This window comes from Callospermophilus lateralis, chromosome 7, assembly GCF_048772815.1.
Source record: "Callospermophilus lateralis isolate mCalLat2 chromosome 7, mCalLat2.hap1, whole genome shotgun sequence".
Lineage (NCBI taxonomy): Eukaryota > Metazoa > Chordata > Mammalia > Rodentia > Sciuridae > Callospermophilus > Callospermophilus lateralis.
Genome location: NC_135311.1, coordinates 137,404,611 through 137,431,691, shown reverse-complemented (window position 1 = coordinate 137,431,691; position 27,081 = coordinate 137,404,611). Strand labels below are relative to the sequence as shown.

The window sequence follows — 27,081 nt, the reverse complement described above, 5'->3', positions numbered from 1 at the left end:
TTCTAGACTGCAAGGACATACCAGTGAACAAAGCCAACAGAATCTCTGCCTTTGTGAATTTTATATTCTGATATGTTAAAAAAAAAAAAAAGAATTGTTCTGGCTGCTATGAAGAGAATGGATAAGTGTGCACAGAGAAGAGGTTAGGAGGCTATTGCAGAAGTTCCAGTGAGAGGTGATAATGGGGGCCACCAACCAGGGTTAGTGGTGGATAAGGTAAGAAAGAGTCAGATGCTAGATAGATATTTTGTGGGTAGAGTTGGTAGGATTGGGTGATGTGATGGGTGGGATGTAGGGTGTGAGGGAGTGGAGTCGAGATGGCCGATGAGTCAGGTTGTTATTGGGTTGATCCTTGAATAGCAGAGAGACCTGAAATAGCTGCTTCAGCCAGACAGATGTTTATTTGCCTCTAAATAGGAGTCTGGGTGGGAGGCTAGGGCTGGAATGGCAGTTCTGTGCTCATTAGGGGCCAGCCACTGTCTCTTCTTAAGCCAGCTTCCCTAATATGGCATCCGTCTTTTGGTCCATTTATGTCTGCATTTAGCCAGAGGAGGTGGGAAAGGGGTCAGGCTCTGCTTTGATGGCGCAGCCTGGAAGTTGCTTGGACTGCCCCTGCTCACCTCTCCCTGGCTAGAACCTGTCATCTGGCCCCAGCCACTGGGAAGACTGAGAAATAAAAGCTGTGAGTTCAGCTGAAGTTAGAAGGGGAGAATAGTATACCTTTCTTTCTAGACCCTTCTTCCCAAATCTAAAACACTGCATCTTCCTGATAAGGGCAGCCCCTCAGGAGCTGTACCCAACCCTGCTCTGTGGCCATTAACTTAGCAGTGGTGTGGGTTTCTTTCTTTCTTTTTTTTTAATATTTATTTTTTAGTTTTAGGAGGACACAAATATCTTTATTTTGTTTTTATGTGGTGCTAAGAATTGAACCCAATGCCTCACACATGCTAGGCGAGTGTGCTACCTCTTGAGCCACATCTCTAGCCCCTGGTGTGGGTTTTTGATGGAGCCCAGCTACAGCCCTAGATCTGATCTCTTGTAGGCCCTCCCTTGTCACTGGCCCTCCCTGGCCTCTGGCTTTATCCTCTTACTAGTTTTTTTTTTTTTTTTTTTTTTTTTGTATTTTATTTAGAGATAGGGTCTCACTGAGTTGCTTAGGGCCTCGCTAAGTTGCTGAGACTGGTTTTGAACTTGCTGTCCTGCGTCAGCCTCCTAGCTGCTGGGATTACAGGTGTGTGCCACCTATGACTAGTTTTGTGTGTCTCTTTGCTTCTGGGGCTGGCACTTGAGCGGGCATTGTCCCCTTCCTGAGACCCTGTGGCTTCTCCAGAGTTCAGCCTGCACCTGCTGTGGGAGTTGGCTTTTTTCCTCTACTTAGCCCTGACTGACCAGACTCTGCATAAACTTACTGGAGACCTGGATATTCATTAGGCAGCCCTGTGCTCCTCATCTCTGCATGCAGGTGGGCAAGCAGTTCCTCTAGCCTGCCTTGTGCTTGGGGGACTTCTTCCTTCATGTGGCATGAATCCAGTAAGCACCCAGATCCTGAGTTGTTCAGCCAGCACCCCTAGAATTATAGGCCATGTTGTCGTGTGGGCAGTTTTCGAAGATGTCATAGACCTAATAAGGGTCACAGCCTTCTATCCTGCAGTATCTATGCCCATGTTGACTCCTACATTAGTTTTTTGTCTGAGTGACCAAAATACCTGCCCAGAGCAATTTAGAGGCGGAAAAATTTGTTTAGGGCTCACGGTTTCAGAGGTTCAGTGCATGGTCATCTGACTCCATTGTGCTGAACCTGAGGTGAGGCAGGACGTTAGGGTGGAAGGAGGTGGTGGAGGAAAGCTGCTCAGCTCTGGCAGCTCCAAAGCAGAGAGAAAGAGTCAGGGACAGAACAGTTCAAGGCCATATCCCCAGTGACCTACTTCCTCCAGCCATGTTCCACCTACCTACAGTTATCACCCAATAGTCCATTCAGATTATTAATCCATCAAATGAAATAATCCACTCATGAGGTCATAGATCTCATAATCCAGGTTTTCATCTCTAAGATTGCTACTTTGCTAAAAGTATGAGCTTTCTGAGGGACATTTTTAGATCTAAACAATAACAATGTCTAAGCCAAGTCACATATTTTTATTTTATTAAGGTCAATGACTTCTAGGTTCCAAATTCTATATATAAGGAGTTTGATTTGGCTGTTGCAGCAGAGATACAATGTAATTATGGCTTCAACAAGATAGAAGCTTATTTTCCCTTTGAGTACAAATCTGGGTAGGAGGTTGGGAGCTGGTTTAGTGACACCCCAATTACTGTGGAGCCAGACTCATGCTGTGTTGTGCACTGACCTTTGCAGTCCAGCATTGGTGCTCCAGTTCCTATGAGGAAATGTGCATTTCAATCTTCAGGAAGGGACTAAAGCAGAGGGCAGGATCAGAAAGTTTCTGGTAGCAGCTTGCATCTCTTTGGCGAGAACTTAGTTACATGGCCATCCAGATGGGTGGCCTGCTGCATTAGGATGCAAGCAGCTGTCTCTGCCACAGTATAACCAAGAGTTTTAGTTTAAGAAGCTTGAAAAAGAATTGTCAGAGATTGAGATGGGAAGAATTGAAAGAGAAAATTTGGAGGGAGAAGTTATCTGTTTTGAAGATACTGTGAGTATGTTGTCTATTATCTACATGGAAATTTTAAGTAGATTATTTTATGGGGATTTGCAGTCTGGGTGGAAGATTGGGTTTGGGGATACAAATCTGGAAGTTGTTAGTATATTTAAAATCTCAAAAATGACCAAATTGCTTGGGAGTGAGCATAAACAGAAGAGAGCAGAGGACTTAGTAGTGACCCACTCCAGCTTTTTAAAGTCCAGAGATAAAGAGGACCCAGAAAATGACACTGATAAGGAACAACCACTGGCAGAGGAGGAAAAAAGAGGGCACACAACAACCTAGCATCTGAGGAGGAAGGTATTGTGACAGGGGAGCGGTCAGCTCTGCCGAATGGCAGTACAGCAAGCTAGATGAGGAGCAAGACATGACCGTGTGATTTGGCAATGTGATCTGCGATGTGGACTGGTCTCCCCAAGACTAGTGGCATTGCTGACAAGGTCAAGAGAGAATGGGAGGAGAGGAGAGAGCTCAGGAGTGAGGCGTCGGCTCTGGTATATTCTGGGAGCCATCAGAAGATGGTGTAAGCCATGAGTTTGAGAAGAAAGAAGAAAATACTTGGTGAGCATATCCTTTTATTTATTTGTGGTACTGAAGATTGAATCCAGGGATGCTCTTACCATTGAGTTCTGTTCCCAGCAGCACCCCCCCCCCACTCTTTTGGGGGGAAGACAGGCTCTCATTAAGTTGCCCAGGCTGGCCTTGAATTTGCCCTCCTCCTGCCTCAGCCTCCTGAGTTGCTGGGAGCATATCCTTTAAAATTTTATCTTTCCATATTTCAATCACTAATTCCTTTGTTTACTTAATAAATATTTATTAAATGTTTACTCTGTTTCTCTCCCTTTCCCAAGGTAGGAAATAGGTGAAGAGACACTTTTGTAGATTATTCCTGGTAGGGTTTGGGTTTCAAAAATTTTGAGTCATAACCTGAGGAACACTGGGTTTTAATATAGTTAATTTTTAATATAATTAAATTTTTTTTTCAGGGATTGAACCAGGGGTGTTTAGCCATTGAGGCACATTGCCGCCATTTTTGTTTTTTATTTTGAAACAGTGTCTCAGTAAGTTGCTGAGGCTTCCCTTGAACTTGGGATCCTTCTGCCTCAGTCTCCTTAGTTGCTGGAATTACAGATGTGCACTACCGTGCCCAGATATAGTTAATTTTTAAAGTTTTTAAAAATCCTGAATGACAAATATGTAAGTGGTAGAGAATATAAGTATTGTTTAATTTTAACAAATATATGTTGGATGTTTCCTAGATACTAAAAGATAAACATGTGGAGATGCCTTCAAATATGGTCTTTACCTTTAGTGAGCTTGTCTCAAGTGGGGGAGACAGAAGTTGTTTACTAAGTAGAACTTTCAGTAAAGGGAGTACTGTTAATGGAGCAGTTGATCTGATGGGAAATGCTGGAGAAGAGTCTGGGAGGATTTGAGATAGTTCTTAAAGATGATCAGGATTTTGGCATGTAGAAAAGTCAGTAGTAGGGCTGGGGTTTTGGCTCAATGATAAGAGCGCTCGCCTAGCACGCATGAGGCACTGGGTTCGCTCCTCAGCACCACATAAAAATAAAATAAATGTATTTGTGTTCACCTACAACATATATATGAAAGGAAAAGTCAGTGGTGAGGACAGATATTTCATTTACTTCTTCCACTGGGCAGACTCTATGTTCATTCTTTTGAAACTTATTATAGGAATAGGAGAACCATTGAAGAAAAACCGAAGATGGTGCCAAATCCAATTTTGGTGGGTGCTTGCTGATCTCAAGCATTCTGAGATGCGAGTATCAGGCCCAGACAAGTGTTTGACTCCAAACTGTCCTAGACAGCTAAGCAGCAGCAGCAGCTGGAGGAGGAGGAGGGATAGGAAAGGTGTTTCATTATTATTACATTTCCTGTCCTCCTACCAATTACAGCGCGTTGAATTGCTGTTCACTAGGTATATCCCCTGCTGGAACAGAGGGTTGCGGCTTTTCTTGCTCACTGATTTTCACCCAACTTCTAGCACAGGGCTTGGCACAGAATGGCTGAGGACAAATATTTGTTAAATGCATGATTGACTAAAATAGACAGTGTGTCTTTGTGATTCCCAATTCTTGTATTGCAGTAATTTTTTTGTTGCTACATGACTTTAGTTATTTCAAGGTAGACACTTGATAAAAGAAATATGAAAATTGTAATTCAGAGTCAGAAATCCAAGGTTTTATTTGGACTAGCCAGTTGGTGACACTGGGAAAGTGCCTAACTTTTCTGAGCCTCAGGTTCCTCGTTTGTGTGAGCATGGTCTCGGCATGGCTCCTCAGCTCACTGTGGCACTACGTCAGGTGCCTATTGGAGGGCCTGGCAGAGAGGATTCCTGGGATGTATTAGCTCTCCTTTCCCAAGTCAGATTGAATTGTAGATAACTATAGTATTAGTCGAGGCTTAACAAACCCCTTTGCATGAAATAATGTCAGCAGCATAAGTCATGGTGTCTTACCATTTAGAAGCAAATAGATTCAGGTTCAAATTCTCTCCAGGGACCCATTGTACTTCCTAAAATCTCTTCTCATCTTAGAGCTGTCTTTTGTACTGTTTCACACTGTTGTCACTTGGTGGACTTCCTCCTTCCTTTCTCTAAAATGTGGAATGATGGGTGGCCTGAAGGTACAAAAGGGGTAAAGGAAGAGTGGGGACATTTGAAATCCTTTTTTTTGTATATTGTGAATCCAACTGAGGGCCTTACACATGGTAGGCAAGTACTCTAACTCTGAGCTACCTCCCCATCCCTGAGTAAACCTGAGGCAACTCTTTTGAATCAGATGGCTTATTTTGTCTTTTTGAAGATATTGTTTCTCTTTCAGCAGGGGGAAACAATCTCTGAACCCAATGTCATTGTATGAACTATTTATCAGCTGCCATATCGTCAATCTCTTGTCTAGTTCTTTTTTTTTTTTTTTTAATTTTTTAGTTGTAGTTGAACACAATATCTTTATTTTATTTATTTATGTTTATGTGGTTCTGAGGATTGAACCCAGGGCCTCTCACGTGCGAGGCGAGCGCTCTACCACTGAGCCACAATCCCAGCCCCTCTTGTCTAGTTCTTTAAAGACAGTATTGAGGTTAGGAAGAGGTTGGGTCTAGCACTGAGAAGTGTTCCCCTTGACTTCATTAGCTTTCTAATTAAACATCATGAAATGTGTTCAGTGTACATAGTCTCTCTGTTCCCTGCCAGGGTTTGGTATAGGTTCTAGATGTCTAATAGTATCATGGTGCTTTAATTATATTTTGGACTAGATGGGAATAGCACTTTGCTTTTATGGACCTGTTTTGGGAGCTGAATTCTGAGGATGTCCAAGCAAATCATATTAAGCTCCTGTCACATGCTGGGCTCTTCAGAATCATGTCAGTCACAGTCTTTTGCCAGACCTGTGTCTGTGCTCATCACCAGGCCCAGCTCTGTGGAGGGAGGTGAGACCTGAAGTCGGAAGTGTGGCCAGACCTGTGTCTGTGCTCATCACCAGGCCCAGCTCTGTGGAGGGAGGTGAGACCTGAAGTCGGAAGTGTGCTCCATGTTTGATTTCATGTTGTGCTATTGCTGTCTGGAAATTCTTAATAAATGTGAACATGGGGTCCTGCATTTTCATTTGGCACAAAGTCCTACAAATTCTGTACCTGGTTGTGATTGTCACTAACTTTTGCTGTGTCTGGGTGGATGGCTTAGTTCATTTGGACAATTGCAACAAAATGCCATGAAGTCAGGGAAACTTTCCCCCCCCCCCTGTGTAGGGGATGGATCCCAGGGTGCTACATCCCTATTCCTTTTTTTTTAAATTTTTTTTGTAGTTGTAGATAGACCGAATGCCTTTATTTTATTTTAAATATTTATTTTTTTAGTTGTAGTTGCCACAATACCTTTATTTTATTTATTTTTATGTGGTGCTGAGGCTCAACCCAGTGCCTCACACATGCTAGGCAAGTGCTCTGCCCCTGAGCTACAGCCCCAGCCCATCCCCATTCCTTTTTAAGTTTTATATTGAGGCAGTGTCTTTGTGTTGCCTAGGCTGGCCTCCTACCTCAGCTTCCAGAGCCTCTGGGGTTACAGATTGTCCCACCATACCTGGCTTCTTTAAGTTAATTTTAGCAGCTGGGTTTGTGTCTCAGTGGTAGAGTGTTCGCCTAGCATGTGTGAGGCCCTGGATTCAATCCTCAGCACCACATAAAAATAAATAAATAAAACAAAGGTATTACGTCCAACTACATCTAAAAAATAAATGTAAAAAAAAATTTGGAGTAAATATATTTGGAGTCCAATGAAGAATCTGGAAAGTGAAGTAGAAAATGATTGGAAAGCTGAGATGGCAGGGTGACACCTGTCTGCCCTTGTCTCTTTCCACTCTCTCCTGTTTGTCCTATAACATTGCTCAGCTGCTTGGTGGGCCTGCTCCCCGTTATTGGGGGCCAGGGCATTCTGGGCTTATTGAACTGTTGTGTTTGTGTTAAAACCTGTATTGGAGAAAGTGTGTGGAGCTGGACTGTGGGCATTGGGGAGCTGGAGAGTGAGGTGTAGGGAGCTGGTTAGTGGGCTCCAGGAGTCATGTGGAGGGCGCTAGGGTATTAGGAGCTGAGCTGGGCATAGGAGTGGGACGGTGGCTGGCAGGGTGTGGGGAGCTGGGTGAGGGTGATGGTGGTGGCGGGGTTCCTGCAGTGGGGATTCAGATGTCATGCTGCGTCCTTCACCTGCAAGCTGGCACTGATCTGGCACCTGGGGAACCACGTCAGCTCTTTTCTTGCTGGCCTGAGCCCCGAGCAGGAGGTAGTTAGTCCATGGGCAGACTCTGAGATGCTGGCGCTGAGCTTTTATCTGCTAAACCTCGGGGCAGAAGACAGGAATCCTCACCCCCTGGTCTGTGCTGGAGGGACTAGTTGACAAGATGTGGCTGCTAGTAGTGAGGACTTGGTACTTCAGTGAGCAGCACTTTGAGGGTCTGCTTGGCCTAGGAGGGCCCAGGTAGAGGTCTGGAGGAGCTGACCTCCCTTCTATAGCAGCATGTTGCCAGCGGGTAGATGTCGCATGATAGCCTGCCTGCACTCCTCTGAGAGTCTGAAGAATGCTGTTGCCAGAGCTCTCTGTATTTCTGGCATGAAGAAACACTGTTCCAGAGCCAGGAGGGGAAGTGGGTAATAGTTATAGCCCAGGGCAGCAGCTTTCCTGAAGAGTTTCTGAAGAGGCTGGCAGGGAGCTGAACCTGCCCACCAGGTTTCCTCTCGTCTAGGAATTGGTCAAGAACTTGCAGCATCAATCTCATGCAGTTCCTAGGAGATGGAGAGACAGTGCATGTCAATCTATGGAGACGTGGCAGCCTAGGGCAAGGCCAGAAGTAAAGGCCAGCAGGCTGGACTTTCATGCTAAGAAACATACCTTTCTGCCTGTTTTCTCCCTCCTCACCTCTCCCCTGCACGTGTGGCACTGACCTCTCTAGGCATCTTGAGTTGTAGACAGGGCTGCTGGGTTCGCTTTTCCTTTTAGCCTCTTTGCCTGTACTTCCTTCACAAAGTCCAGTTGGCATGCAGGTTGGGGCAAGGTCCTCAGGACAGGCCCAGGAAAGGCTCCTCTTATCTGAGAGAGAGAGGTGGCTACCCTGGGGGCTTTACTAACAGCTTGTTTGCTGAGGACCTGCTTGAGTAGGGAGTGGAAGAACCTGCTAAGGCCTGACCCTGAGAAGTGGAAGGGCCTGTGTGTCCAGAAGCCGGTTTAGTACCGCCCACTAGTCAGGTCTTTCCAGTGGAAGATGAGTGTTACCTGCATAGCGATTTATAAAACAGAGCAACAAAAATTTCTTTCCTTTCCCCAAAGACGTTGGCTTCAGAAGCTTAGGAGTCAATCCTGAGTATTTAGACATTGCATTTATTTTATAGTAATAACTAATTAACGGTTAATCAGTCAAGCCACCCCCTGGGGTTCTGGTGGTTGTTGAAATAGTACAAAAGTGGTCATCAGAAAATAAGCCATTCTTCACACCAGTGTCAAATTAGCATCTTGACTTTTAAGGGATTAGGGCTTATCCTCTTGGGTATTTTAGAATCCTCCAAGAGACTCTGGGCAAATCTTTTATTTCTATCATCTGTTTCCTATTTTATATTGATATATTTTGTGGTACTGGGGATTGAACCCAGGGACATCATGTGTGCTACATAACTGCTCTACCACTGAGCTGTACCTCCAGACATCTCTAAAGTTAATCGATTAATTAATTTTTTGTACTGGAAGTTGGAACTCAGGGACACTTCACCACTGAGCTCTATTCCTAGTCCGTTTTATTTTTTTATTTTTGAGACAGGGTTTCTATAAGTTGTTGAGGCTGGACTTGAGTTTGTCATCCTTCTGCCTCAGCCTCCTGAGTTGCTGGGATAACAGGTGCGAGCTGCTGTGCCTGGCTTTAAATCCTCCCTTTGGAGTGAGGTATAAAGGAAGAGATTAGAGGAGAGGAACAGACAACTGGTCACATTTCTATAATTGTGTAGAACACATCTCATTTTGATTTTAATTGTACAACACTCTTACACTGATCTGGAAAAATATTTAATACACTTGTACTTAAAATGAATATTGGGTCCAAATGTCAGGGCCAGCCAACAGCGACATGACTCAGAAACCAGACACAGTGACATGATTGCACACACTTGGACATGATCGACGGAAATTTCACTGTCACAGAACAGGAAGTCAGAGTGATCAAGATGTATTTGGTGACTGAATGAATGAGTGCCCTACTTTTGGGCATTCACATATTCTCCTGATATTCAATGCCTCCAGTGGTCCAGGATCAGTTCTGATGTGCTCAGGATATGGACGTGAACTAGATTTTTATTTGAGCTAGGGTCTTGACCTCTCGGTACCTAGAGTCACTGACATGTGCAGGCTGATGGCGTCCAGATTGCCTCTTTGGGATCTCACCCAGCGCGGCTCATCAAGAGCACATGGCATCTCACCTGCTCCTCCTGCCTGGAGCTCTCTGTGGGTTTCTGTTGGAGCCACTGCAATTCCCTGCAGCTCAGTGCCCATCAAGACTTCTGTTGAGAGCAAGTTTTTATGGAGGATCAAGTGAAGGGTGTGCAGCCCACCCACTCCTGAGAGTGATTTTTTTAACCCTTTTTGGGTTAGGGACCTCTTTGGAAATCTTAAGAAAATTGGAGGCCCTTGTGGCCTTCATGGGTCCCTGATTTTAAACCCCTGTTCCAGGTACTTTAAAATCCTTTGTTAAATCTAGCCACATCTGTTCAGGTGATGCTTGGGTGTCCTCATTTGAGCCCTTCTGAAATTGTTTCTCTGAACTATATTTTGTCATTGGACTCTGCTGGTATTCAGGGGCATTGGAATGGTCTCTTCTACATCCCCATCACCGGGCTGGCTATGTCCTGCCTCAGTCCTTTCTCTGTATAATAGCTGGACTGATCTGTTTTTTAAAGCAATCAGTCTGACCACATCGTCCTTGCTTAAATCCTTCAAAGTCTCTTCTTTGCCTTCATGAAGAAGTTCAGTGCCTTGGGGTGGTATTCTGAGCTCGTCCATCCAGAACTTGTGTCCCAGCTTGTCATTCATGCCTGGTGTCTCACCACATCCAGGCGCACGTGCCCTTCTCAGCCCCAACAGCTGCTCCATCCCTCCTTCGCTGCTGCCTGGCCTGAAGAAGACACTGAGGTCCTGGGTACAGTGTTACTGCTCTGCTCGATTTTCAGAATTACTTGCAGGGATGATTCATCCATGACACTAATATGCAGCTAGTATAGGTGAATTTGAACCCTGAAAACTTAATAGTGAAAAAAAAAAAAAAAAGAATAAAAGCTGATATTCTGCAGATTGCCGCTCTGGAGCATCACAGTGTTCATTGCAGGAAATAATGGAACAGCGCACTCAGCTCAAGCGAGAAACAAGATTTATTTTAAGAATACAGGAGTCCTTTTTCTGACTCTAGGGACAGAAAGATAGCAGGAACTGAGAAACACAAGTGCTGCCAGGGCTTCCTTGGCATTGGCATAACCATCATTGTACACACTCCCTGACCTCCACTGCTCTCTCCTCACTCCTGACAGCCCTGGCTGATCCTGCCCCATGCCCCATGCCTCATGCCTACCGTGGCAGCTAAGCATTGCCAGAGGGCAGACACGCTGCTGGGTCTGAGTCTTCTCAAACTGTTTTATTCTGAAAATGTAAAGATCTGCAGGAAGCTTGAATGAATGGCCTGATTGGTCAGTTAATGTGTTTTGCCGCATTCACTCTCAGTGTGTGTGGAAGTGAATGCGCCCACGCGTGCACGCATGCTGTTGGTGTGGCTGAGTTGTGCAGGTGTGGAGAGCCCCAAGGCAGAGGTGGGCAATAGGCAGCAGGGCAGGAAAGCCTGAATGGAAAGGGAGGCCATGAGCACAGCCTGCAGGAGGAGCAGGGCTGTGGGGCAGTTAGGGGCAGCAGCATGTCATTGGAGAAAGGCTGCTCCACCAGAAGTGACCACCAACACCTAGGTGTGTGCTGAAGGAGGAAGACTGCCGCGGTGGCGGTTCACATCCTCCCCTCCCTTCCTGGGAGAGACTCCTTCCCTGGTAGCTGCACAGGTGATAGTCTGGTTGCGTGACTTGTCCAGTGAACTGTGAACAGAAATGAATGAGTCACTTCGGGGCCAGTGTGGAGTTTGCCTTGACCCTCTCCCTATGCCTGGGTTCTTTGTTCCTGGTAGAATCCACTGTGTCGCCCTGGGTCTTGGAAGACAGGGAGCAGAGCTACACCTGAATGTTTGTAGGTTTTGTAGACATAGTGTCATCAGGACTTGTGTGAAAGAAGAGATGAAGGTAAAAAAGGGATTGAACTTGGGGACTGCACCACTGAGTCACATCTCTAGCCTATTTTGTATTTTATTTAGAGACAGGGTCTCACTGAGTTGCTTAGCGCCTCACTGTTTCTGAAGCTGCCTTTGAACCCGTGATCCTCTTGCCTCAGCCTCCTGAGCCACTGGAATTACAGATGTGTGCCACCATGTCCAGCAGAAAAAAGGGAAATTTATTGTGTCATTGCCATTTGCACTTATGTATAAATTACAGTAATAATGTCCATAGTAAATATATTTTATTTACTTGTGGTACTGAGAATTGAACCCAGGGCCTTGTGCATGGTAGGTGAACTCTTTACCACTGAGCTATATCCCCAGCTCCATCCTTCTAAAAGTAAATGAATCCCAGTGTGTGCCCATAGAAACATGCTTTTAAAATTCAGGTTTTAATTAATTGTAGCAAATGCACACAACATGAATATATACCTCAGTTTTGCAGGGTGTAGTGGGGCACACATATAATCCAGAGGCTCAAGAGGCTGAGGTAGGAGGATTGCATGTTCAAAGCCAGCCTCAGGGGGCTGGGGATGTGGCTCAAGCGGTAGCGCGCTCGCCTGGTGTGCGTGCGGCCCGGGTTCGATCCTCAGCACCACATACAAAGATGTTGTGCCTGCCGAAAAACTAAAAAATAAATATTAAAAAATTCTCTCTCTCTCTCTCTCTCTCTCCACTCTCTCTTTAAAAAAAAAAAAAAAAAAAAGCCAGCCTCAGCAACTTAGCAAGGCCATAAGCAACTTGGCGAGAACCTGTCTCAAAAAAAAAAAAAAAAAAAAGCTGGTGATGTGGCTTAGTGATAAAGCGCCCCTGGGTTAACTCCCTAGTACCAAAGAAAAAGAAAGAAAAAAAAAAGAAAATATACCTTATTTTTTTTTTTAACATTTATTTTTCAGTTTTCGGTGGACACAACATCTTTATTTTTTTTATTATTTTTTATGTGGTGCGGAGGATCGAACCCAGCGCCCCGCACAGGCCAGGCGAGCGTGTTACCGCTTGAGCCACATCCCCCCAGCCCAATATACCTCGTTTTAAAAGCAGGAAACACTAAAGTGGTGTAACATTTTTTTCTTTTAAAGAAGCGGTGTTGCTGAGCTCCTTAGGCAAGTATGTGTGTATCTCTCCCTGTGAAGCAGTGACTGGTGCCGCAGACTGAGTCTCGCCCCCTCCCCTGTGTTCTCTGCACTCTGTACCATGCTGTCTCCTAATCATCACTTTTCTTCTCTTTGCCAGTGGATCTTGAGGTCCTGGAGGGGCTCATGACTTGGGTGCTGTTTTATCTATGGTGTCCGCTACAGTTCTGGGCTCAGTGGGCATTTAATAACTATCCCGACAAATGGCTGGATTTTCTTGACAATAGTATACAGTGTCATTCTTTTTCTGTTTTATTTATTGGCATATTATATACTTTGAACCAGAAAATGGAAATGTCCTTTACACACCTCCTCAGAGGAGGCATTTACTAGTACTCTGTATGGTTAACTAGAAGGTGAGTGCATCATCTGGGTTATTGACTTCTCTACATAAATTCACTCATTCATAAGCACTTATCAGAGAAGTAAGGCTGCCTCTGCCTGCAAGTCACTGCCACTGTGGAAGGCGTTTTCTGCTGCAAAGATGGCAGAGTATATGGAGAGAGTGCTGTGCAGTTACACTGTTGATATTCAGATCCATTCTTTGACTTTCCCGCTCTGTGACCTTGGGTAGATCACTTATTCTAATTTCAGTTTCCTAACCTGTTAAATGCAAAGATCAATGTGCTGGTCTCTGTTATTAACTAACCCTTAATAGATGAAACCTTTAGGAGAGTGTTGGCACATAATGTAGTAGGTGTTAATCTTATTATAAATATTTCTTTTGTCTTAGAAGTTCCAGTAGCCTCCAGCAGTTATTGTCAGTGACAACATAACCTAGAAAACTTTATTATCCAAGTGCTGAATCAGCTTCTTTTTAGGGGAGGAGGTGACAGTTAAAAAACCAAATAAATAAAATAAAGCTGGGCATGGTGTCTCATGTCTGTAATCCCAGCAACCCTGGAGACTGAGGCAGGAGGATAGCAAGTTTGAGGCCAGCCTAAGCAAATTAGTGAGACTCTGTCAAAAAAATAAAATGGTCGGGGATATAGCTTAGTTGAAGAAAACAACACTAAAATAGGTGGTATCTTTAGAAGGAGACCTCCCTGAAGAGTTCAGGTGTTTTTCTTATGTTGGAATTTACTTTCTTTTAGTGGAAATATAAGATACTCTTTTAGAATGACTATTTACTAAATTTAAACACTATCTTATGGATTCCCCCACCTCAAACTGCTAAAAATAGAGGAAAAGTTTGATCCAGTCTTAGCTTCTTCTGATATCACAGTGGCCCTTACTGTTTGAGATCTGATTTTAGGTAATCAGGAACACAAAGGTAAGGGTGCCACATCAGATAGGGACAGTTTAGGGGAAAGCCCTATTTTAATGACATTTGTAAAATCAGAACTGAAACAGGACAAGAAAAACTCTAGGAATGAGATTTCCCGGTCAGTGTTTTTGGGTTTAAATTGTGGTTTGGGGCGTATGTTGAGGAATTAGAAGTTCCTTTTTTATGCTTTTTTTTTTTTTTCCCCTCTGTGACATGGGAAAACATTCTTCTATATAGGACTTTTGTTGAATTTAAAGGAGAGTATACCAGTCTTTTATGTGTAATGTAGAAAAGTAGAGCAAGCAAAGAAAGAATGCCTAATAATGTTTTAATAATATTTTGTGTTGAGACTATTTTTAGCATGTATTTCATATGTTCTCTGTGTGATGAAAATGAGGTCACAGCTGTTTTTTCTTTCCTACCCCCAGTGCTGGAGATGGAACCCAGGGCCTTTTGTGTACCAGGCAAAGGGGATGGAGCTCTACCACTGAGCTGCTCCCCTGTCTCTTAGTAGTCAGATTAGTGGATTGCACAAAGCCATTCTCTTGGGAGCTTCCTGTCCATATATTCTCTGGGGACCCTCAGGTTGCTAAACCAGTTCCAGGGTATCTCCATTGTAAGAATGGATAGTCCACTGAAGAGTGTTGCCTTCTCCAGGAGAAACACTGGGAGAAACACTCCCAGTTTCTCTTACCTGTGGGGAGCCTTCTGTGGGCCTCCTCTGTCTCTTGCAGTCCATAGTACATATCACTTAGTCTTGGTTCTTCACTCCTCTTTCCTTTTCCCTCTCTTTCCCTTCTCTCTCTCCCTTCCTTCCTTCTCTTTCTTTCACCTGGGTTTGTGGAGGTGGTGGGGGATCCCAGCACAGTGAAAATCTGTCTTGGAAAACTTCTTTGAAGCGGCATTGCAGTGAGCAGGGATATGTTTTGTCTGTTTACATCACTGAATAGAACATCTATATTTGACATCTCAGGCTGAAAGTGGCATCCATGCTTAAGGTGACTCATATTTTTTTCAAGAATAGTGAAATGAGCTCTTTTTTTTAAAAAAAAAATTTATTTGTTCTTTTTAGTATATATGGCAGTATATTTTTTTAAAATATTTTTTTAGTTGTAGGTGTACACAATACCTTTTTTTTGTTTATTTTTATGTGGTGCCAGGGATCAAACTCAGTGCCTCATGCATGCTAAGCAAACACTCGACCACTGAGCTACAACCCTGGCCCAGAAGAGTGGATTGCACAAAGCCATTCTCTTGGCATATTTTGACATATTATACTCACAGGGAGTATAAATTCCCGTTCTTGTGGTTGTACATTATGTGGAGTTTCACTGATGTGTATTCATTTAGGAACGTAGGAAAGTTATGTCCAATTGAATCTGCTGTCTTTGCTGTTCCCATCCCATCATTCCCCTTTGTCCAATCCAATTAACTTCTTATGTTTCATGCCCCTAATTATTGTGTGTACATCCACATATCAGAGATAACCTTCTGCTTTGTTTTTTTGTGGGGGTTGGCTTATTTCACTTAGCATGAAAGTTTCCAGTTCCATGAATGTGCTCTTTTAAAGCTAGTGATAAACTGGGCGCTGTATGACAGCGCAGCCTGCTGCTTGGAAGGCTAAGGTAGAAAGAGCACTTGAGTCTTCAAGTTTGAGATCAGACTTGGCAACATAGCAAGATCCCATTTCATAAAAAGATAATATTAACTAGAAAATTGTTGATTTTCTTTCATTCATTCAGCAGATATTTAAAGAGAGCCTATTATGGGCCAGGCACCATTTTAGACACTGGGAATATAGGACAGTAGAGTGTATTTTGACAACTTACAATTACATGGAGTATAACTTCCCATTCTTGTGGTTGTACATGATGTGGAATCACACTGGTTGTATATTCATATTTGAACGTAGGAAAGTAATGAAAATCCCTGCTCTTAAGAAACTTAGGTAAGTTGGGCATGGTAGAGAACACCTGTAATCCCAGCAACTCAAGAGACTGAGGCAGGAGGATCTCAAGTTCAAGGCCAGCCTAAGCAACTTAGTGAGACCCTGACTCAAAATAAAAAGTTAAAAGGGCTGGGGATGTAGATTAAGCACTCCTTGGTTAAGTCCCTGATACCAGAAAAAAAAAAAAAAAAGGTGGAAACTGAAGTTTGGAGATTAAGTGATGGATCTTGAGTCTGCATAGGCAAAATATAGTTCAATTTGGATGTGGATTTGAAATCAAGCATGAGCTCTTAAGTTCAGCTATCTTTAAGGTAAACTGAACACTTGAAATAAATTTCTGAATATGATTTCCTTTGAGAACTTAAATGGTTTCCTCATACATTCCTCTATATATTGGAATATACACAAGAACACATTTTAAGTTAAAATACCACCTTTTTAATTCAGTAGATCATAACTGCAGTGTTTATATAAGATATTTTTGTTGAATTCTCAATAAATCTGAAAGATCATAGAATTCTCCAGGAATAGTATTTTCAGTGGGTTTTGAAGGATAGGTAGGATTAATTTTTAAAAGTTATATTCTATTTGAAACATACAAAAGCCGATGTTTAACATAAGTTGCAAAGTATAGTATAAATATTTGTGAAGTCATTACCCCCAGTTTTAAGTATGCATTTTCTGAGCATGGATATAATACCTGGGAACTTAGCATTGAATTTTTTTTTTTTAAAGCCCCTTGGGAGATCTCTATGCCTTTCCAAGTCTTATTGTATCCCCACCTCTTCCCATCAAGGATTACTCTTGTTTTTAAAGTTTGTATACATGGAAGCAGCAGTCTATATTTCCTTTTTTTTAAAAATGTTTTTTACTTACATATGAACTCGATATCTTTATTTTGTTTATTCATTTTATTTTTATTCATTTAATCAGCTGAGGATCAAACCCAGTGCCTCACATGTGCAAGGCAAGCACTCTGCCACTGAGCCACAACCCCAGCCCAGCAGTCTGTATTTCTTTTTTTTTTTTTTTTTTAATTTTTTAATATTTATTTTTTAGTTATTGGCGGATACAACATTAGTATGTGGTGCTGAGGATCGAACCCGGGCCGCACGCGTTCCAGGCGAGCGCGCTACCGCTTGAGCCACATCCCCAGCCCGAGTCTATACTTCTTTACATCTTGCTTTTGCTCTCGGTTGCAATGTGGAGAGTCATCCACATTGTTGCATAGAGCAGTGGTTCATTCATTTGATTACTCTATAGATTCCCGTTAGGAGTGTACCACAATTAATTTATCTTCTCCTATAGTTATTGTTATTATTATTAGAGTACTGGGAATCCAACCCTTACCACTGAGTTATATCTCCAGCCCTCTTTATTATTTTGAGACAGGGTTTTGCTAAGTTGCTAAGTTGCTAAGGTTGGCCTTGTACTTGGAATCATCCTGCCTCAGCCTCCTGGGTTGCTGGGATTACAGGCCGGCACCACCATGCCTAGCAGGTTCACCCATTGTTATAAAAGTACTTTTCATATTCATTCAGCCCCTTGTGTCCACATATCAGTGGTTCAGCCAACCCTGGATCAAAAATACTGGAGTGAGTGAGTGAGTGAGTGAGTGTGTGTGTGTGTGTGTATCCTCTATACTTAACATGTACGGTTAAGTACATGTCAGTCTCTAAACAGTGTAGTAGAACAACTATTTACATGGTCTTTACGTTGTCTTAGGTATTATAAGTAATCTGGAAGTGATTTAAAGAATATGAGAGGGTGTGTGTAGGTTTTATGCAAATACTATATCATTTCATATAAGGGACTTGAGTGTCCATGGATTTTTGGTATGGGGGGAGTCTCAAAAACCAACCCCATGGATACTGAGGGATGACTGTACCATCCTATTTAACAACTATGGTAGAAAGTTACATCAGGAAGAGTTCATCAGCCCTGTTCTTAGCTGAGGAAATGGTACCACAGTGGTAAGTTCTCTTACCCAGTATCACAGGCCCTGTGACTAATCTATGGTGGTCCCAGCACCTGGGTTTCCTGGATGATCCAGTTGTTTTGCTCTGCTAAACCACATTTCTTTTTGTATCTTCCCTGCACTGTAATCTACAGTCTACCTGTCATCAGTCCATAGAAGTCCTTACATCTCTGCTTCATGATGGCAGTGGATTCCGTGAACTGCCATCGTGGTTGCTCTTTTGGGTACACTCTCCACTAATCTACTTGCCTGGCAAGACCCCACTTAGGGTGAATCAGCTTTCGGCCTACACTACCTCTCTGAAGCTGTGGCTGATTTCATTTGGAGTTCTTGACACCCATCTTAAGGGGTTGTGAGCTTGCTAAGTGCCACCTAGTGATTCTGCTTCATCTCCTTGGTATCTTCTGCCCTCACCCTTCTGGATAGCACTTCACAGTCTTTCTCTCTCTAAACCTCGCTCTTCTTTCCACACCCTCAGCTGACTACCTCACCTCCTGTTTCATCAAGAAGATAGAGGCAGGCAGAGGAAAACTTCTCCACGCTCCCCACTCCCGTCTTCCCTCCATGTTACACCTGCACCTGCACCCTCTGCCTTCTTTTCCTATTACTGTGTGTGAACTCTGCTCCTGTGCAGGGTTACCGCCCCACATGGGAACAACGTCCTGTCCTTCTTGAGACTTGGCCTGGCGCTGTCCCTCATCTGCATTGCCACACTTGGCAATCAGCATGCAGTTTTGCTGTACTCTTTTTCATCTTTAGAAACAAATAAGCAGTTGAGTGTGGTGGTGCACACCTATAATCCCAGTGATTTGGGAGGCTGAGGTAGGAGGGTCCCAAGTTCAAGGCCAGCTTCAGCAACTTAATAAGATGGTGTCTCAGAAAATAAATAGGGCTGGGGATGTAGCTCAGTGATAAAGTGATTGCCTCACACACACAGGCCCTGGGTCTGATTCCCAGCACCACACAACAAACTAGCAAACCCTCTCATCTCCCTGCTTTCCCTGCCTGCTCCCCCCAGGCCCATTTATCTACTCCTTTTTTTGTGGCAAAAAATCCTCAGATATCTGTACTTTCTGTCTCCGCATTTTTTCCTTCCTATTCTTAGACCCACTCCAATCAAACTTTTCATCTGCTGCATTTCATTGGAATAGCTCTTTCCAGGATTCCCACGGCCTCCTCATTGCCTGACCCAGCCATGGCTCTCAGTCTTCATGTTATCAGTAGAATCAGAGTTAATTGCTCTCACTCTCTCTCTCTCTCTTTTCTTTTTTTTTAAATGCTCATCTTAGTTGTCCTGGAACTAGCCCTAGAGGTCTCAGTCTTTATTGGTTTCATATCACTTGCAACTGGTGTTGCCCCCAGTGGGCTTTGTCCTCAGAATCTTATCTCTCCCCACACTCACAACTTACCTGGTCTCCTTGATCTCATGGCTAAAATGCCATCTTGAGGTTTTCAGCTCTCCAATTGTCCTTTGAACCTGCCCTCTGTCCTGCATATCCTGTATCTATTTGATCATTTCATCTGAATGTTTAATAAAAGTGTCTAAAAGAATTTTGGTTCCCTTCCCTTTCTTTATTATCTTCATCTCAGAAAGCAGATATGCTTAGTTGCTTAGGCGTTCCCTTTTTCCACGTGGTTTCTGAGTCTGGGTCCAGCCAGCATCAGATCCTGAGAGCTTGTTCCAGATCCCAGATCTGCCACTTGTCAGCCTTCGCAGCTCACACCCAGGCCATCCATTGACCATCTTCTCTAGGGAGTCCTCTTGCTGATTGTCTTTGTTTCCTGCGATTTTGTTCTGCATAGAAGCCAGAACAGTAATTTAAAAATGTAAGACAGGTAACATGATTTTTCTGACCTAACCCTCCTTGGGATTCCCAGAGACAGTGCCCCCACCCCTGCCTCTGGGCACATGGAGTCTGATCCCTTCCCACCTCTGGCCTCCTCTGCTGTTTTTCCCATGCACATTCTGCCTGGACCTCCATCTTGCTGACCTTGATCCTGTCAAGTGCACGCCCAGCACACCTCCTGCATAGCTGCATGGCTGCTCCTCTTTTTCTTCAAGGGCTTTCAGGGCCCCCAGAGGCTCTTCCATCTAACTTATGTGAGAGTGCGGTGCAGGCCCCTCAGTCCTTCCTGGCTTCACTTCTTCCAGTGGATCTTGTGACCACGGAGCACTTTTTGCATTTGACTGTTGTCCTCTTGACCTCAACTGGAACAGGACCTCCTTGAGGGCCAGGACTGTGAGCATACTGCAGTGCTACTGGGCTCTTGGTGAATGTCGTGGTGAGTGTTTGAAGAGGAGTCATTATCAGCCTCCTCATACGGTGTCTGTTCTTTGAATATCTTTTTTTGGAAATTGAACCCAGGTGTGCTTTACCACCCAGCTACATCCCCTGACTTTATTACTATTTATTTATTTTTATTTTGAAACAGGATCTTGCCAGGTTGCCCAGGTGATCCTTCTTCCTCAACCTTCAGAGTATCTGGGATCACAGGCTTGTGCCCCTGGGACCAGCTATTATATTTTTAAATAATTACTATGATTGCCATGTGGAGAATGGATTGTAGGGGAACTGTCATAGCATACTTTCTTATCACTTAGGATCTCCCCAATACTTAGATTTAAAAAATTGTGTGTTGGGGCTGGGGATGTGGCTCAAGCGGTAGCGTGCTTGCCTGGCATGCGTGTGGTCTGGGTTCGATTCTCAGCACCACATACAAAAACAAAGATGTTGTGTCCGCCGAAAACTAAAAAAATAAATATTAAAAAAAATTCCCTCTTTCTCTCTCTCTCTCTTTAAAAAAAATGTGTGTTACTTATACTGACATAAATATATAAAGGAACATATCAGCAAAATAAATTGGTAAAGGGCTGGGACTGTAGCTCAGTGGTAGAGCACTTGCCTCACACATGTAAAGCACTGGATTCGATCCTCAGCCCCACATAAAAATAAACAAAGATATTATGTCCATCTACAACTAAAAAAAGTTTAAAATAAATAAATAAATTGGTTAAGCTCTTGCTCTAGCTTGTTGCATTTTGGAATCTGCCTCTGGATGACTTTGGTCTTGCAGTTGTCCATGGCTGAGCCTTTCCCCTCAGTGCCATCCTCTGCTATCCAGTGTTGGTGATGTGGCTGGCACCTTTAAAAAAGAAAGCAGGTAGTAGTGGTGGTCTTTTCTGCTGGCTGCATTTGATTTGGGGATTGTTTTGGAACAATTCTGCTGCCCACATCAGATTGACCACTCCCATCCCATCTATAGTAGTTTGGTTTCTGGGGAAATAGTGTGTCTTCCTGTTGTTTCCAGGGTTATTATCCAAGCCACTGGTGCCTAGTGTGACTACTACTTTTTTTTTTTTTTAAATGGTAGTGGGGATTGAACCCAGGGGTGTACCACTGAGCTATATTCCTTTTTATTTTATTTTGATACAGGGTTCGCTAAGTTGCCCAGGCTAACCTCAAACTTTCAATCCTCCTACCTCAACCTCATAAGTGCTGGGATTATAGGTGTGTGCCCCTGTGCCTGGCTCATTGTGATAGTTTTGATACTAGACTTTTTATGTTTTCACTCACAGTGATTATAGGAGACCATCAGCCATAAATCTGACTTTCAGATATATGTCAATTTCAGAGGTATTTCAGATGTTGAGGAAATTGTTTTGCCTTTGGTCAGAAAGAAAAGAAACAGATTGTGAGCACCTTCTGCCTGACAAATAGGCAGTTTGTGTGTTAGGAGATAAGGCCTTCAGTTTGATTATAGTTTTCCATGCCAGCCAATTAGGATGTAATCTTTCTAGTTTAAAATTATATTTTAGGATATGAGGATGCTGACTCATAATGGTGATGGGGACAGCATGGGAGGAATGGAGGACCTTTAGATAGGGCAAAGGGGACGGAGGTAAGGGAGAGAGCAAGGGGGTAGGACTGATGGTGGAATGAGTTAGATGTCATTACCCTAAGTACATGTATGAAGACACGAATGCTGTGAAAATACTTTGTACAATCAGTGACTTGAAAAATTGTGCTCTATATGTGTAATATGAAATGAATTGCATTCTGCCATCATATATAAGAAACTAGAATAAATAAATAATTAAAAAAATATGTTTCAGGGGCTGGGTTGTGGCTCAGTGGTAGAGCACTTGCCTAGCTGGGCTTAATTCTCAACACTGCATATAAATAAATGAATAAAATAAAGGTTCATCAACATTTTAAAAAATTTTGAAAAAAAAATTATTTTCAGAAAAGAAAATGTTTCCTTAGAGTCTAGAGTGTTTCCAAAAGACTTCTTAGACAACTTTGCTACTTTGGTTACTAAATGCAAAGCAGAAAGTTACATGTTTCAAATTTTACATATACCTGCCTGTCAATGTTCAGACAGTCAGTAAGATGAGATGCTTATGTTTCATCCCAAACTCCATTCAAGTTCTTCTAAGTGGCTTCACTGTTTACATTGAATTATTTGGAATCTTCTCCACTTAACTCTCCAGTTTGTTTGATTGCTGCCTGCTAAGGAAGATGATTTTGCAATGAACTTAGAGACTAATAACTGAGTCTAATCTCAAACTTTTTTGCATTTTTAAAAAATCATAAAATACAGATTAACAAAATCTACTGTCTTTTTGGGTTTTTTTTTTTTTTTTTTTTTAAAGAGAGAGTGAGAGAGGAGAGAGAGAGAGAGAGAGAATTCTTTTTTTTTTTTTTTTTTTTGATATTTATTTTTTAGTTATCGGCGGACACAACATCTTTTGTTTGTACATGGTGCTGAGAATCGAACCCGGGCCGCACGCATGCCAGGCGAGCGCGCTACCACTTGAGCCACATCCCCAGCCCTTTTTGGGTTTTTTTAATATTTATTTTTTGTAGTTGTAGTTGGACATAGTGACTTTATTTTATTTATTTATATGTGGTGCTGAGGATCGAACCCAGGGCCTTGCACATATGAGGCTAGAGCTCTTCCACTGAACCATAACCCCAGCCCCCAAATCTACTATCCTAACCAATGTTAAGTGTACACTTCAGACAGGTTAAGGGCATTCACATTGTTGCACAGCCATTGCAGTCATCCACCTCCTAGACTCCTTTCATCTTGCAAAACTGAAACTTGTTTTCAACAAACAGTGACTCTCTATTCCTCCCTCCCTTCCAGCCCCTGGCAGCCAACATTCTACACTGTGATTTTGACTACTACAGGAACTTTCTAAATGTAGAATCAGTCAGTCTTTTATTGACTATCCTCGAGGTTCATTTGTGTTTTAGCTTATGTCAGTTTTCTTCCCTTTTTGTGGGGAGGGGCAGCGATACTAGGGATTGAACTCAGGGGCACTCAACCACTGAGCCACGTCCCCAGCCCTATTTTGTATTTTATTTAGAGACAGGGTCTCACTGAGTTGCGTAGCACCTCACTTATGCTGAGGCTGGTTTTGAACTTGCGGTCCTCCTGTCTCAGCCTCCCGAGCCGCTGGCATTACAGGTGTGCGCCACTGAGCCCAGCAGTTTCCTTCCTTTTTAAGGTTAAATAACATAGATCATGGTAGGGCTGGGATAGAACTCAGTGGTAGAGGACCTGCCCAGCATGTCTCAGATGCTGATTTCAATCTCTAGTACTTAGCCTCTCTATGTAGGTATATGCACTAATACACATACACACAAACACACACACACACCCACACCCACACACTTATACCTGGTAATTCTGTATGCCATTTATTTATTTATTTATTTGTCCATTTGTTGATGGGACACAGTACAGAATTTTTTCTTTGAGTCTTCGCTTTCAGTTTTTTGGGGTATATTCTCAGGTGGAATTGGTGGATCATATGGTGATTCTATTTCAGTTTTTTGAGGACCCCCCCAACTGTTTTCATAGTGGCTGTATCATTTGACATTCCCACCAGCAGTGCATAAGTTTTTTTTTTTTTTAAAGTATATATTTATTTTTTAGTTATAGGTGGACACACAATATCTTTATTTCATTTTTACGTGGTGCTGAGGATTGAACCCAATGCCCCAGGCATGCTAGGGGAGCGCTCCACCACTGAGGCACATCCCCAGCCCAGCATAAGGGTTCTGATTTGTCAAAATCCTCACAATCAGGCAAATCGGGTTTTTTTTTGTTTTGTTTTGTTTTTTTTAATAGTAGCCATCCTAATGTGAGGTGGTATCTAATCATGGTTTTCATTTGCCTTTCTAAAATATGAAATCTTGAAAGTGGTTTAAGGAAGGAATATGAGGCCTCTGCTTTACCAGGTCACAGTGGACATGGACGGATTTGTTGTAAAGCTTTTGTGGAGGCCCTGGTAAGAGAGGATGGTGGCCTGGATACGGTGGAGGCATGGGGTTGGGAAGAGGTGGACTCAAGAAAAAGTGACAAAACTTGGTGATAAATTGGCAGTGTTTGAGGAGGTGAGGGGGAGGAAGAGGGCATGCATGGATCTCTGACTTGAGTAATAGGCTGGAACAGGTGGATTCCTGCCCTCTACCCAGTTCTTTCATGAAAAAAAAAAAATACTTCTTAAGTTTCTTTCAGAAATTTTTTTCACCCCAGTGTCCACTCTCCCGTGAGTGATGTGCAGTGACCTCTGCTCTGGTCAGTTCAGGTCAGCAGTGCCCATTAGGGCGCAGGTGCTGTGCTGGATTTCAAGGAGATGAAGACAAGTGGAACAGGAAGTCTGGGGGACTCCTTTACACACAAATTAGTGAGGATCCCAAGTAGCTTTCACATGTGTGGGTCATACCAAGTCAGCAAGGAAAATTAAAGAGGTTTAAGAAATATTTATTAATTTTTTAAAAATCATGTTAGCATAAATAACATTTTTAATGAAAATACATTTTGAACAACAAATTTGGTGAGAGTTGGGACATTGGTTTTACTTTTGCAAGTCTTTTAACTGTCTGAATCAATAGAAGACAGTTTGATTCTCATATTAACTTTGGTATTCAATCTGTTACAAAATCATCTGAAAAACTCCACTGGACACTTGTTAAGAGAATGGGAGTGAAAGAGACAATTGTCTTGGTATTTTTATAAAAATAGTTTTTCCTTCAGAGACTTTCTGGAAACGTCTTGGGGACCCTGGAGATCCTAAATGGTTGGTGTAGTGATGCGATTACAGACTAGAGTCAGACTGCATGAGAACAGGAGCCAGCTCTGCCACTTGGTAGGCAGCAATGTCACCAATGTATACAATGTTTCTGTGCCTCAGTTTGTGCCTAGATAAAGTGGGTATTTTACAGGCACCTGTCTTAATGGGTCATTATGAGGATGAAGTAGGTAAATACTTATAAAGTTCTTAGAACCATGCTACAAGGTAGTAAGTGCCACAGAAGTATTTATTAAGTAAGACTTAGTCTTTTCGTCAAGGGATATATATAATCTAATTAAGTAGACACAACGACCAACCAAACAACTTCAGGGGTTGATGTAAGTTCATTGAAGTTCCTTTGCAGCAGAGGCACAGGGAGGGGCTGCTGAACTTTTAGTGAGGACTCAGGGAATTATTGTCTAAAAATGATGGGAGGAGCAGGTTTTCTGCAGTGTTAGAGTGACGGGTGGTTCCTAGTTCAGATGAGGCTCCCTGTGAGCATTTGCCATCGTGAACTTTCATTCTTCCATATTTCCAGCAGAGGAGCTGTCCAGCCTGGTTGATTTCCTTCTCTCTGATGCCTGCTTAGGCCCAGCTGCCTCAAGTAACTTTGTATCCTCATACCTGTGGCAGTGAGTTGATTGAGTGCTTAGAATTAATGACTATGAAAATGTGAATAAAACATTTTTGTGATCTACTGTGATTTTGTGGCACATATTTATAATTACTTGATAACTCTGGAGTATTGAGAAGAAAAAGTGGCAGATTATATTTTCATTGCAATCAAGTAAAAACAACAAAATCATTTGCTCCTGAAACTATTGGTAAAATTTGTTTTAGTGTAACTTTTTTCTTTCTCTCATTGAATTAAAATGGACTATTTTAAATCTTACCTGTTTTAAGTGAACAAGTGATAGCATTTAGTTAAAATGGCTCACTGGGGACGTAACTCAGCTGTAGAGGGCTTGCCTAGCATGTGAGACCTGGGGTTCCATCCCTAACATTGAAAAATATAATCTCAAATAAATAATAGACTCTGTTGTGTAGAAGGGTAGTATGCTTATTGGAAGTTCAGTCAAGGAGGTACAGTAAACAGATGATAAGGTGATTAAGATGGTCTTTAAAAAAGTGAGTTGGCGGTTTGCAAGAAAGCTGATTTGCTGAGTTACTCTCTCAAATGAGTGCTTCCTTTTCAAGGCCTACGAGGCCATGAGGCTCTGCTGTGGCCCTTGATGTTGTCAGCAGCGGGGATGCAGTTATGCTCAGGTGCAGTGTTTCTGCTGTTGAGTCACGCAATGCCCTCTCTCCCCTCCTGTTGTAGATCCGACGGCGGCGCCTGGCACGACTTGCTGGTGGACAGACCTCCCAGCCGAGCACCCCGCTTACCTCTCCCCAGAGGGAGAACCCTCCAGGGCCCCCGATAGCAGCGTCAGCCCCAGGCCCCTCCCAGAGTCTTGGTCTCAATGTCCACAACATGACCCCAGCTACCTCCCCAATAGGTGCAGCAGGTAAGCCGCAGCTTCCTATCTGGGAAGCCTGTACTTCTGATCTCAGCTTTCTGCTAAGCCAATGGTCAGGAGGTTTCCACTGCAATGATGGCAAGCAGTAGTGGATAAAGATTTTTGCAGTGTGTTTTGTTATTGTCTGCTCATTTTGGTAATGATCTGTCGAACTGGTGGATTTCCTTTGCCTTACCTTTTATCTTCCTTTTATCAAACAGGCTCAGGTTTCATCTCTGCTGGCAAGGGGATTAAGACTAAATTGGGTCCTGTTGATTTTATGAATTTGTTGATGCTTTCCTTTTTCCCTCTCTCCTATCTTCCCTTGCTCCCTCTGTTCCCAGGGTTTTGGGTATGATAAGCACAGCCTCTACCACTGAGCTACCCCCACCTTTTAAGAAAAAATAATACAAAAATGCAAAAGTTGATTTCAAGGTCAAAAGATGCATTATGCTGCATTGGCACAGAACTGGTTCTCTAAATTTTCAGGGTATGAATGTCTCCTGGGGCTGAAGGTACAGCTCAGTGGTAGAGCATTTTCTTAGCATGTGCAACGCCCTGGGTTCCATCCCTAGCACTGCAAACAAAGCAAAACAAATCAGAAAACTTCACCTGATGTGATATTGGGTAACTACCTCATTGACAACC

At 43.0% G+C, this 27,081-nt stretch overlaps 1 protein-coding gene across 3 annotated transcripts in view; it reads left to right on the top strand.

Moving 5' to 3' along the window:
* Positions 1-27,081, top strand: part of Ube4b (ubiquitination factor E4B) — a 110,033-nt gene that overhangs the window by 7,081 nt on the left and 75,871 nt on the right. For all 3 annotated transcript variants that reach the window (XM_076861336.2, XM_076861335.2, XM_076861334.2), the window contains exon 2: positions 26,256-26,442. In XM_076861336.2, the coding sequence (XP_076717451.1) occupies positions 26,256-26,442 (187 nt within the window). The remainder of the gene's footprint in view (positions 1-26,255; positions 26,443-27,081) is intronic.